This window comes from Bos indicus x Bos taurus, chromosome 15, assembly GCF_003369695.1.
Source record: "Bos indicus x Bos taurus breed Angus x Brahman F1 hybrid chromosome 15, Bos_hybrid_MaternalHap_v2.0, whole genome shotgun sequence".
NCBI classification, from domain to species: Eukaryota; Metazoa; Chordata; class Mammalia; order Artiodactyla; family Bovidae; genus Bos; species Bos indicus x Bos taurus.
Genome location: NC_040090.1, coordinates 25,886,150 through 25,900,365, shown reverse-complemented (window position 1 = coordinate 25,900,365; position 14,216 = coordinate 25,886,150). Strand labels below are relative to the sequence as shown.

At 38.9% G+C, this 14,216-nt stretch overlaps 1 protein-coding gene across 1 annotated transcript in view; it reads right to left on the bottom strand.

The window, feature by feature from the left end:
* LGR4 (leucine rich repeat containing G protein-coupled receptor 4) overlaps window positions 1-14,216 on the bottom strand; it is a 106,006-nt gene that overhangs the window by 17,221 nt on the left and 74,569 nt on the right. Inside the window, exons 3-6 of the mRNA XM_027562793.1 lie at window positions 11,441-11,512; window positions 9,809-9,880; window positions 2,073-2,288; window positions 1,149-1,220 (exon numbers count right to left, since the gene is read on the bottom strand). Of these exons, the coding sequence (XP_027418594.1) occupies window positions 1,149-1,220; window positions 2,073-2,288; window positions 9,809-9,880; window positions 11,441-11,512 (432 nt within the window). The remainder of the gene's footprint in view (window positions 1-1,148; window positions 1,221-2,072; window positions 2,289-9,808; window positions 9,881-11,440; window positions 11,513-14,216) is intronic.

Here is a 14,216-nt window from a genome sequence, read left to right as displayed (position 1 = left end):
GTATATTTAAACTTTCATTTTATTTAACCTAGAGAGAATGTTCACATATGATCAGCGACTGATTTCAGAATAAGAGTAAACAAACACTCAGCTCCTTGGAGACCTATTTTATTCTCCTTTACCACACAGAAAAGAGTGGTAAGTTAAAAAATCAACTGGAAAGAAAACATTTAATTTTAATATAATTTGGAATAATATACACAGTTTAGGATCAAAAGGCTGGCCCAGTCTTCTTTTCCACTGGCATTTACATACTTAGGAAAGAAGAACTGGGTTGGTCAGTTCTTCAAGAGTTTCCACTTTCAAATACCCACTGATGTTTATATCCTTTAGTGGTTTAAACAGGAAAGTGAATTAATAAAGTACTAAAAAATTTAAGTCTTCTCATCGACTGGACAGTTAACCAAAAAGTCAATTAAACAAAATACTGATATTACAAACCCTAAACATTTCAATCAGGTGTTACTTACCCATCTAACTGGGACACTCTCTGAATCATTCACTATACCACAATGGGAAATACTAAAAATCTCCTAACAAAGGCCACTGATAAAATCAAAACAGCAAATACAAAGGTCCTAGTCTTGTTTACATGCAGCTGCATCATGTCATGGTACAGCGGACAGTTGAAACAGCCAGAATTCACTCTAACAACAGAAGCAACAACAAAAGTATCCTAAGCAAAATGGAAACCCTCATTGCATTTAGCAGATAAAGGTTGAGACAGTATTCAAGCCCACTGTTAATTAGCAAAACAGCTGAGATCACAGAGAAAACAAAGAAACTAAGCAGCTTTTCCAGAATCAATTTTATAAGGTTCCAAGTTCTGAAACTGCCTATCATACATTGTAATAGAACCAAAATTTCTGAAAAGGTATATAGCTTGGCAGACTCAGCTGTTTTTACCATGTCCTTTTGTAAGAAATATCAAGCTCATTCTTGTGCAACTTTTTAACCAGAAACCTAGATTAGCTTTCATGACTGTGTTAGCTGAAGGCAAGACTTTAGTTGTACATTAAAACAAATTAATTATTATAGCAAATTAATAATGAGCTGAACTCAAGACCATTACTTTTTTTCTGCAGTGAAATGCCCAACTGCACCATCAACATCCCAAATGTGATTATCCAAAACAGAAATAAACTTACAAGGTCTCCAGGTTATCAAGTCCATCAAAACAGTGTTGACCCAGGCTTTTAATTTTATTGTTATGAAGATGCCTATGGAAAAAAGCATCACAATGACTTTCATGTGACCTAGTGGCAATTATTATCATGTTTAGATGTCTAAACTGGTAGTGCTTAAAGGAATGGTGCAGCCAGGCACTGCAACACTCGACTAATAGAAAACAAATGGCACTGAGTAGGCCTCTCTTGATAAACATGGTGTAAACTCAGATTCACTGAACACAGGAGGCCAATGGAAAAGAAGCATCGCTCTAGTGGAGAAGGGTTACACACACAGAAGATTCTTGAGAAGTTACCCATATCCAAACTAAAGTTTTGACGCACTTTTCATTATATGAAGCGAAACTTTGATGAATTCTCCCATGAGGACGTGGGGGAAATGTCAGCTTCATAAGGGAGAACTGGTAACAGATTTTACAAAAAATGCCACTTAATTATGTTCAAGCTTTTGAAGATTAAAAACAACAGAGAATCACATACTCCTTGAATAGACAAGTTGGTAAAGAAACATGAAATATCACTGTAACTTGTTTTCTATGCGCGTCTCCAAAAGAATTCTGCTTCTTTTATCACTGAATGCACAGCTGGGACACAAAAAGCCATACAAGGCTTTGCTGCATGACCCACTTTCTTCTCCTGACTACAAATGGCCATTTAACTTCCAGAGATTCAACTGTTATCATCAGCCATTCATTTTTAAATTATCCTGATCTGTATTTTCAAAAGTCAGCACATGTAATTTTGTAAAAATAGGCAGCTCCTCCAAACACCAGCTCTCCAAGAACACAATTCAGTGAGGTTCCTTCAAAACAATTTTCCACAAGAACTCTGCTTCTGCCCCCAAATTAACACAAATATATGGTGTTAAAAGGGAGGGATACTCACAGAACCACCAGGCTGGACAGGTTGGTAAACGCAAAGTCAGGGATGCTGGAGATCTTGTTGAGTGCCAAGGTCAGCGCCTGCAGGGTGGGCAGATTGCTGAGCGGATGCACTGGCACCTCCGTCAAGCTGTTGTCATCCAGCCACAAATGCCGCAACTGAGTGAGTCCCTCAAAGCTGTCCTCGGGCACCGAGGTGATATGGTTGGCATCTAAACGCCTGACAGAAACAACAATCGCCTTCAGCAACGCTTCTAGTGGAATGAGTCAAGCCAAGTCACACAACTACTCAGCGTTCCAAAAAAAATGTTACAAAAATGACCATAGCCACAACATCCTTGATTTCTTTCATTTTACTAGAAGTTCTTCCCAAATCTAATATTTCTAAGACCAGCATGTGAAAGTCAGTTGTTTCCCTTCCTTCATAACAAAGAGATGTGTAAAAATCTGAATTTTTGGCTAAGCATAATTGTATGGAAGAATGACATGTTTATATATACATATAATATACATTATATACATATATATATATATATGAGGTGTTGTCTTCCGGGCTGCAGTCCTCATTTTGCCCCAAATAAAACTTAAATTGCAATTCTCAAAAAAAGAAAAAGAAAGGAACCATAAATCTCAAGCTTGACTTTTATGTTACAGAATGCACTTATCAAAAATACAGAAAAACAACAAGAAGAAACTAAGCTGAGCAAATAAACTACTTTACTTACAAATATAATATCTGATATTAAATTTAATTTCTATTTTGACTTGGTACCAAAGGGGAAAAAGTAAGAACATAATTTAAAAAAAATTTTTTCTATATCAACAAACCATTTAATTAGATTCTCAACAATCCTTATTACTACCAGGCAAGTTAAAAATATGTGTCACATACCACCAAAGCAACCCTCTCCTCTTCTCTTAGGTATAAGTACATTTGAAAAATTAGTTTGCCAAAATTAACAGATATTAAGAAAAGGGCCAACTATCCATAGAAAAAATTAAACAGTTCCTCTGATCAACGTGTTTGTGGCTTTTGAGTTACTTCGATTTTTCCCCAAATTTTGGAACTAAGGACACTTTACTAATAGGATTATTCATTTTTAAAAGTTAAATCCCCATCTGAAAATCTGAGAAGACTAGTCGTAAATGTTAGTGTTGACACAATCAGGCATAATTGTTGGAATACCTGCTTTTAAACACAAACATAAGCTAGTAATTAATATGTTGAGGAACTGCATGCCCTAGGCAAATCTCAATTTTCTTCACAAATCCCTTGTTGATATATCTTCACCACTTAAATCCATGTCTTAGAGGCTTAGACCTCTTGGTGAAAATTAGTGAACACACACACACACACACACACACACACACACGAAGTGGGTGCAAGGTGAAAATGGCAGCCTGTTTTTGAAGAAATCAGTTTTGGCAGATTTCAAGTTCAGGAAGTTCTGACTTTAGAGTGGTTTTCATGCTTCCAGTTTCTCTACGCTGCTCTAGCTTCAGATCCTGCCATAATTGTCCCTTCCCCTCCAAGTAAGTGCTGAGCCCCTGCTCCCAACTAAGTGCCCCAGATCGAAATGCAGTCTCCTTCCCAAAGGCAGACTGCTCGAGGTCAAAGACCCTTGGTCCTGGTGAGGATCTGATGGAAGCTTCCTTTTTTGGTAGTCAGGATAACTGGAAGAGCACTAAAAAGGAGAGAGCTCCAGAAACTGAGCAGCTGCCTTAAGAATCCACTTAAAAACAAAGAGTTTTAGGCTTGTTTATTCCTTGGAGTTTCTAGAACCTACGCCTTGAGAAAAGACAGGCATCCTTTATGTAACAGACCGGTAATGTGCTGGCTAGAGTTGCTTAGCGGATCCACTTTATTGAGTAGACAGCAGTGTGTTCAAAACACACACATTCACACACACACACATACACACAGATGCACACACTTCACAGACTCAAGGTACTTCTATTTAGGGAGAGAGATATATATTTTGAGTGGAGAGGAGTTAAGGACATTTATTTCACATTCAGACATCTGTACATTTTCTATAAATAAGGTGGAACTGAAATACAACCATACAATTAACCATATAATGTCACTAAATCATACAATTAAATTCTCCTTGTAGCTAATTTGTCTGCAATTCACTCAACACATGTAAACTGAGCATCTTGTTAGGCACAAAAAAGTGAAAATGGTGCACACCACATGCATGAGGAAGAGGCACCCACACTATAACTAACACACTGAAAAATGAGTGCAAAGTGCTTACAAAGTGTTATGAAGTAAATAAACAGGGTACTGAGATAAGGATTAGCAGGGGCTGCAGGGGAGGGTAGCTTCTGAAAATGTACTGAATAGGAAAAGCATCTCTAAGAAGGTACCATAAGCAGATCCAGAGCAAGGGGCCAAGGAAGGTGGGCAAGGAGTGTTTGAGGCAGTGCAAACAGTGAGGGCAGAGGCTCAGAAGCAGAAACCAGCTGGTGTGGTCCCAGCAACTCCCAGAAGGTTCTAGTGACTAGAACACAGCAGGAAGAGAGTGGAGGGACCAGGGAGACCCAGGTGGGATGCAAATGGGGACCAGATGACACCGACCCCTGGAGGCCAGGTGAGGAGTTTGGATTATATTTTAAGCACAAATTGAGATCCCTCCCCAGTTTCTCAGCATTATAATAGTTTAAAAGTGTAAACTGCTTATGTTGTAATAATGAGATAATATTCATTAACATTCACAAAAATAATGAGCAATGCTTCCCACACATACAACACTCCATTGGCCTTAAGTCCTCTCTGTGTTAAGAAAAATAGCTACTAGGGATTGCGATGTACAACACGATAAACATAATCAACCCTGTTGTATGTTATATATGAAAGCTGTCAAGATGGTAAATCCTAAGAGTTCTCATCACAAAGAAAAAACGTTTTTTCTATTTCAAGTGTCTATATTAGATGATGGATTTTCACTAAACTTACTGTGGTATAATTGAGTTGGCCAAAAAGTTGACTCAGAGTTTTCCATAAGATGTATGTTAAGTCAAATCATTATGCTGTACACCTTAAAATTATACAGTGCTGTATGCCAATTATATCTCAATAAAACTGGAAGGAAAAAAGATGTGGCAAAACACTATAAGAAAAGTTGTCCAGGCCTTTTAAACAAAAGTCCAGTGTTATACACACCACTTGGGCTCCTGCCGAATTCTGTGCCACACCCCACCAAAGAAAAGGGTGGTCTTCACTGAGCAAGATAACTAGGTGAGCTCTGAGCTAAGAACAGTAAGGAAACTACCTTCTATGCAAAATAACTATAAACAATAAATGCACAGACACAATTTCCTCTGTTAAAAATTTCCCCAGATTATAAAGTCAGCCATAAAAAATCAAAAGGAAGAACTTTGGGAAAATGGAAATCTTAAATAAAAAGTTAATGAGAAAAAGGATTTGGGGTGACTCAAATGGTTAATCCTTATGCCTCAATTCACATGGGTGTTGGTGGCACACCCATAAATATAATGAGTTTGCACTTACACCAAGATCAACGTTTCTCAGAGAAATGGTCTTAGAAAAGCGTGCATTTGTACCAACGATCTACGCTATTAAAATTCATCAGAATTAATAGACCAAAAAAAGAAACAAAAACTAATTCTTTCAACAGTGGCAGTAAATAGCATTAGATATCTCACAAAGTGAAGAGATTATGTGGCGTAAGTTATTTTACCATTTCAGCTCCATTTGGCAAGAGATAACTATTACTTTATTTAAGTGCACTTCAATTGTTAAACAGTTAACAATGTATTGACTGAATTCCCTTACTATTTTTGTCTTTAAAATGTGCTTCTATTCCCTATTCTCAAAAGCCTGTTTTATATTTAACTGAGACTCAACATAGTTTTTTTCTCTTGCCTTAAATGAAATGACAGTAACAATTCTATGTGTATTTTCTGATGAATGTCTATGCTACCATCAACACTTGTTCAGTATAATCAAAAGCTCCCCCCTTTTCTCTCTACTCCTCATTTACCAATAATATAAACATTAAAGTATTATATTCTGTTACCAGTTTAAAATATTTAAGAAATTTTGTTATGGTAGAAAACCTAGGAAATTTAGTCACTGAAATCCTCTAATAGTCAATATAAGTGAGAATGACTGTAAAGAAAAAATTGTTTTAAATTCTAGTGGAACAAATTCTGACTTGTCATTTTAATATCTGACTCAGGCAATGCTTTAGCCATTTTCATAGCTTCATGGAGGGCTGTTAGGTGAGCTTTTCATTAATATCTACAATTCACTTTCAGCTTTTACAGCCATCATCACCCACTTGAATCAAGCCACTTCTGGTCAATTTCAAGCCCTAATGAACTTTGCTCCTTCTAAGCACTATTTCAAAACCATAAGGAAACCTTTCATGTAATTCAGGTCTGAAGATCAGATTTTCAAACTGACTCAAGTGCTGATAAGACTGTTTTACACCAGGACAGAATTTCAATTGTATCTAACTTGACCACTACACCCACTATGCTAACAAACCCATGAACGTTTCCTTCTTAAATAAAACAGCCCTGACATATAGCTCCTTGTATTTCTGATATACATTAAAAAAAAAAAAAAAAAAAAGCCCCAATGCCTTTATTAAAAAAAAATAGTTTAGCTCCTCTCCTTACCCCAACCATCCATCCCAATTTTGGACATAATTTAAACTACGCAATGCACTTGGCCGTGATGAGCACAGTATCCTTGGTTTAAAACATTACTTTAGAGGAAAAACCTACTATTTCTGTGAAAAAATCCTTTAAATCATCTAAATTACCAAAAATGCCATGTGTATTTTAATGCACTTAAGGATGACAAATCAGAAAAAAAAATCTATTTGTGTATTTTCTTGGTAATTTTTCTAATGTTCAAAGATTTTAGCCTTTTCTTTTTCAGCCTTCCAGCTAGACAAAAGGATTGAATATTTTGATCATTAAGTCTTGGGAAACAAGAACAATTCTGTATGAAGGTTCTGAAGGAAAACAAATTCTGAAGAAGCAAAAGAAAATGAGAACTATTTAAAATGTCTAATGAATTCAGATCCAAGGGAGGTGAGATGGCTCTCTTTGTGTACTTCTGTCTGAGGTTAGAAATGGTGTGGAGGCAGTGAAACCACATTCTTTAAAGGAACTCACTCCAATCTATTCACCAAAAGAATCTATTCAGAATCCTATTCAATTAGTTATGACAAATTCTTATATTCCATAACTTGGCATTTGGGTGAAATGAGCTACTTAACAAATTTCTACCTTAAATAAATTTATATTGAAACCAGAACTTAAATGGTCAGTACCCCAGATACCTTTTATGATATTAGATATATTTTAAAGTTTGGCCTTTATAGCATATGCTATGCTTTATTAGTATATATTTTCATTTCCACATTCACTGCCCATTAACTATAAAAACATCTAGAGTCAAAGGTAATCTATAATTTACAATTTCCAGTGATATGCTTTTGGTTCAGTTAAAAATTATTTTATATTAGCCAGTGGAGGGGATGAGCCAGTCAATCATTTTCACCTAAGTCTTCCCTAGCTCACTTGCATTTCTACTAATGCTTACATTCACAGTTATCTCAAAGGGCAATTTAAAAACCTATGGGATAGATTAGTATACAGATATGTGATGTGGTGACAACCTAATTATATAGCCCAGAACACTTAAGTATGGTCTCTACTTCAGTTTTTCATTTAGTGATTCTCAGAACTTGTGTATACACAAGGATGATCGGAGTAAATTTTTTAAAATACAGCTTCTTGGACCCTACCTTTAAAGAGACAATATCGTGACTCTTGGGATACGGCCTAAGAATCTGTATTCTAGCTATATCCCCCTAGTGATTTTGCTGTGGGTGGTCCAAGTGCCACACTTCAAGAAACTAGGCCTTAGTCCCACTGTATTTAGTATTAGGACACGAACTGAAGCAACGCAAATTTGTGTTCATTACTGTAGTAGAATAAGAAACAATGAAATTGCTTGTTATAAAGAATACTTTTTCATTACTTTCAGACGATTCCTTCACCTAGGTAGGCAAGTTTGGTAATCTAGCAATCGAAAGAACAGATGAAATAGTCATCACCATTATTACTATTAATAGATTCTACAAATGTTTATTGAGCAACTTACTACAGGTCATATATTGTTGAAGTGCTTTTCACACATGAACGTACATGGTAGGTAATAAGCAAACGACTCACAGAGAATTTTAAATAACCTGTCCAACATCACACAGCTAACAGGTGGCAAGAGTGTGGATTCAAAACCAGACAGGCCTGTTCCAGAATTCTAATTAATCTGAACTTATCTGAACTCCTTTTGAGAGCAATATAAATATTCTGACAGATAAATACATGAAGGGCTTCTCTTAATCTTGGGAAAAGATTACAATAACCACATGCTTCAGTTCAGTGCTCCTATCTCTTCTAAAAATCTAGTCCCTGAAGACAGAGAAACCAGATCTTTTAAGTCGGGGATGGGGAGACTGGACGCTAGTCCACAACATGCATTCTAGTTATGAATAAATATTTGTCTATTTAACATAAAGATGGTTGTTTCTTTAGACTCTTCTGTGGGTTTGCACGTTCCAGTGATACTACTGCTGCTCACCTGATCCCCCCACTCTAGGGAGAAGTGGGGTATGCATACCCAAACCACAGAGGCAATGACTCCCATTCTCCAGGTTCATATACACACACACACACATTTATATGTGAAAGAATGCAAACAAGAATAAAGTTAAGTGCTACATGAAAAAGCTTTTGAAAATAGTGGCTAAACATGGTTAAAACCAAGAGCTGAAATCTTTTTTTATTGAAGTATGACTGATTTACAATGTTGTGCTACTTTCTGGTATACAAAAAGGTGATTCAGTTATATATATGTATATTTCATATTCATATACATTTCATATATTTTTCCATTGGGCTTCCCAGGTGGCGCTAGTGATAAAGAACCCATCAGCCAATGCAGGAAATGTAAGAGATGCGGGTTAGTTCAGTTCTGTGCTTCTCAATCTTTTCTAAAATCTAGTCCCTGGGTCAGGAAGATCCCCTGGAGGAGGAAATGGCAACCCACTCCAGTATTTTCTTGCCTGGAGAATTCCATGGACAGAGGAGCCTGGTGGACTATGGTCCATAGGGTTGCAAAGAGTTAGATACTACTGAAGCAACTTAGCATGCATGGTTTATTATAGCATATTGAATATAATTCCCTATGCTATACAGCAGGACCTTGTTGTTGAAGAGCTGAAATCTTTAATATTCCACATCAAGCCAACTTTGCCTTGGAAAAAAAAAAAAAAACAAGAAGACAGCACAGGCAATTAAATTGCCGTCCCTTACACATGCTCAATGTCCACAGATAAAGATCTACAATCACTGTGCTCTGATGATCATTACCACCCAAAACAGAAACCTCTCTGTGGCTGTTTCTTGAGTGTCATGGCACAAGACTCTAGGACTTCAGTACATACACAACTCTGACTCCAAAGAGAGTGTAATCACCTGCCACATGCAACCTTGTAGCTTTCTCCCAGCCTTGGAGATGACAGGATATTTCAAAGGACATTTCCTTAACAGCAGCCAGTCATTCCCATTTTTATCCCCAATGAGAGGGTACATCTCTTCTTTCTCTAGGATTCCAGTTCTGTACATATTTAGCAGCCTGAGTGGTCTCCTAATGATGCAAGGATGCAGAAAACCAAAAAGTTTACTTACAAAGACTGCAAAGAGCTCAGTCCTCGAATGGCTTCGCTGGGTACTGTTTTCAACTGGTTGTTCTGGAGGGTCCTGGAAGGAAAACTTGGGTTAGTGAATAAGAAGCAATTGCGACCATTTTTTCTTAGAAGAATTTAAAACCATTTCTTTAAAATAAAAATCTTTCCAATAGCAAGAAAGGGAGAGGAGTCAAGGTGGAATGCATCCAAGATAAGAAAATTGCCAAAGAGTAAGAGGCATTTGTCGTTAAAGCCAGAAATATAGTAGGCTGATTTCCCAAGCCACCTCCTAACACAGACCTGCTGGATCATCTGGGATTGTTTTATCACTCTTTCTCAGAAATTAAGACACCCTAATTAATATTCATCACTGAGGCACCATGAGTGTTAACTGGGACATATAACAGGTTAACTGGGAGGTAAGGACTTTCCTGGTGGCTCAGTGGTAAAGAATCCACCTGCAATGCAGGAGAAGAGGGTTTGGGTCAGGGCGATCCCCTGGAGAAGGAAACGGCAACCCACTCTAGTATTCTTGCTTGGGAAATCATGGACAGAGGAGCCTGGTGGGCTACAGTTCACAGGGCTGCAGAAGAGTTGGACAGGACTGAGTGACTAAACAACAGCAACGGAGCAAGCAAATCCACTAGAATCCCTAATGCCTGGAATAAAGTTTTATCCTAGAAAAAAGCATCTGGAATAAAAGCAGAGTCCAGAAACATGGACATTAGATAACGACAATCCTGCCCAGAGGACAGCAGATTCTGAACTCTTAGGAACAGTGGCCATGTCCTCCGTGAATACAGGGCTGAGGTAGAAATAAAACTTTGATTATCTAATTATCGCCAACCTGGAGAATGGAGGTATAGACCAGTAGTGAAAATGAAGTCTTTACTATTTTTGCCTAATGCCCTTCCTGGTCACATTAATAAAATGACTACCTGATTAGAATCACCACCACAGAATGGAATGGGAAAAGGCCCATCTAACTCACTGAACCAGAGAGGCTGAGTGACTTACAGACGCTTCCCCAGAGAGGTAGTGGCAAAGTGGGGCTGGTGATCGGTTCACCTGCTCTCCAACCTGCCAACCTCCAAGCTCCTGCTCCCTGCCAGGAATTTACTTCCTGATGCCTCACAGGCTATGTAAATCTTCAGATCAGATCAGATCAGTCGCTCAGTTGTGTCACCTCAATTCCCTTTAGCTCTAAAATGATTTTTACCATTTGGAGCTCTTGTAAGCTTTTTTGCCTTTAGGGTCAGCAAATTCAAAATTCTTATAGCTATTAATATAATAAGAGTAGAAACAATGCGGGTGGGTGGAGAGAAGTTGAAACAAAGCTTGCCAGTGACGTTTAAATATGATTTTGATTCAGTGCTTTAGCTACACATAAAGCCTAACATTCAACTGTAATGCACTGGAGTTCAGAATACCTATTATTTAGACGTTAACTTTTGTTATCTAGACCCAAGTTTGCCTAAATCACACTCTAGCCTCCCACACTACCCACTGGCCTGTCCTTAAATCTTTTAATCCTGAACCTAAAGAAACTGTGCTTAACCTAGCTCCAAGCATGTTGACTACGCAGAAAGAAAATACACAGCCAGCTGTGAAACTCTAAAATTGCATTACTTACAGAACTTTGAGTTCTTTCAACCCCGTCAAGGCCTTTGGGTGGATAAAAGAAAGGTCGTTGCCAGCCAATCGTCTAGGAAAAAAAAAGTAGCAAGAGAAAAATAGTAACTCAGATTCTTAAAATTCAGAACTCACAATAACCCAATCGTTACTGAAGCTCTACATTAAACATCTTTCAAACCTAACTGACATTAAACATGGACTTAAACCTTTGCTAAAGCGATCCCAAGGTTCTTCCAATGAGATAAATGCCTCTAGAATTTTTAACTCCAATACAATAATTTAAACAGGCACATTTTTATTCTGGTGAGGTCAAGCAAGCCAAAACACATTAGACCAAATTAAGTTTGCTATTCATGGTCACTCTCTGCAGCTTGCAGTGTTTTCCAAGTGCCTCACAAATACAGAGCCCTGGTATACAGCAGACAGGAGCTTTATACCGATCAGAGCAAGGAGGAATGAATGCCTTCGGGAGGCATCCTGTTACTTCTCCATAACCAAGGGCAGCATATTCCACGCAAAAGAGAAGCAAAAAGTGAAAGTTACTCTAAGCGGAACTTCCCAAACAAAAGCATGTTTAAAAAAGCAAATAAATTTTTTCCTAAGGAAATTTCAAAGTGACATATTTAACTGCGAGTTAAGAGTGAAGTAAGAAAAGGCTAGAATTCCTTGGGTAAGAAAGGCACACACAATTCAGAATGAGCCCCGCAATTTAGACTGAGTCCCACTTTTTCTACCATGTTCCCAGACACTCAGACACGGGAGGAAAAGTTGGATAGAAAACTTCAGGGAAAAGTGAAAAGCAGGACAGCAACTCATGTGAGTAACTTATAAACAGGTGAACTGCAGGTAGATTTAAGCACAGTTGACCCTTGAAACACAGCAGGTTTGAACTGCATGGGTCCCCACCCATGCATTTCTTTTCCAATAGTACATACTACTGTACCACAGAGCCCATGGTTGGTAGAATCCTTGGATGTTGAGGAACCTTGGATAAAGGGTGGGGGTGACTATAAATTATCAGTGGATTTACTCATGCTGTTCAAGGGTCAGCTGTATTGACTTAAAAATGATAGTTATGTGCCCAGATGATTAAACATAGGACTTTTCCAATTTCCTGGTTCCCTCCAGGGCACTCTCCCAAGCAATGAGATTTTATATGTATGATTTTTTTTTTTTTTAATGCTCTCTCCCCTTCACATCTTGGGATCACAGTCATCAAGTCATATTATTTTCTCCTTGACAGGGTCTATTTCTATTATCTTTTCTCTTCTTTCTGTAAACACAGTGCACCACTCCCCCCACCCCCCACCCCCAACCCAGCCTTGGTCAGCAATTCAATCACAAATGAGTGCCTACTCAGCCCCAGGGAAATGACATCCTCTTCTTAGACTTCAGGTTCCCCTCATTTCAATCTGCTCTTAGACACCCTGATTCTAGGACATAACGATGGCTCCTTTACCCTTCGTAAACTTTAAGTCACAGAGATGGGAAACTGTTTTTTAGATGCAATACTCTCTCTTAGAAGTTTTCATCCCAGTTAAAATACAAATAGCCCTGGAAAGGATAACACTTGATCATTTCTTAGTATTAACACAGTAATTGGCATGGAAGATGTGTGTGTGTTGGGGGGAGTGGGAACGTGAAAGAGGACTCAGAAACACAAAGAGTGAGTGTGTAGAATTATTTCTTCAGTTGCAAGGACAACCATGCCAGGTTCCCAGGCAGCGCTACAGTTTTAACACAAGGTTCATGCTCCTAAACTAAATCCTCCCTAAGAAGCTGTCTCATCCTGCACAGTTTCTCACAAGGCACCCTAGCACCAGGCTCTAAACTGCATGCCCGTCAAGGGCATTCCTCAATCCAGGCTCACAATAGTTTACTGCAGATCATCAGCCTCATGGCCTTTCACCTCTCAGGTTTCACCATACGGAAAAGAAAAGAAGGGACTGGAGAAGATGGTGTTAAGATTTTTCAAGGCTTGTATTTAAAACTATTCCTGGAGACTTCCCTGGTGGTCCAGTGGTTGAGAATCTGCCTTCCAATGCAGGGGACACAGGTTCGATCCCTGGTTGGGAAACTAAGATCCCACATGCCACAGCTAAGACCCGATGCAGCCAAATAAATGTTTAAAAAATAAAACTATCCCTCCCCAGCAAATGGTCTGAGTTCTGAACTAGCCAGCTTCGCCACTGTATCTTTAAATGCTTCACCTCATGACCTAACCTTTACTTCTTAAATTCCTGACTCCAGTGTGAGTGGTGCCGAGTTTTGCAGTTGTGTCCATGGACAGTTGTGGGGTCTTTGCGACCCCATGGACTGTAGCCCTTCAGGCTCTTCTATCCACGGAATTCTCCAGGCAAGAATACTGGAGTGGTAGCCATTCCCTTCTTCAGGATATCTTGCTGACCCAGAGATCAAATCCTGCGTCTTGTGTCTCTTGCACTGGCAGGTGGGTTCTGTACCACGGGCACCACCTGTGTCAGTCAGTTCAGTTCAGTCGCTCAGTCACGTCCAACTCTTTGCGACCCCATGAATCGCAGCACGCCAGGCCTCCCTGTCCATCACCAACTCCCGGAGTTCACTCAAACTCACGTCCATTGAGTCAGTGATGCCATCCAGCCATCTCATCCTCTGTCGTCCCCTTCTCCTCCTGCCCCCATCCCTCCCAGCATCAGGGTCTTTCCCAATGAGTCAACTCTTCGCATGAGGTGGCCAAAGTACTGGAGTTTCAGCTTTAGCATCAGTCCTTCCAATGAACACCCAGGACTGATCTC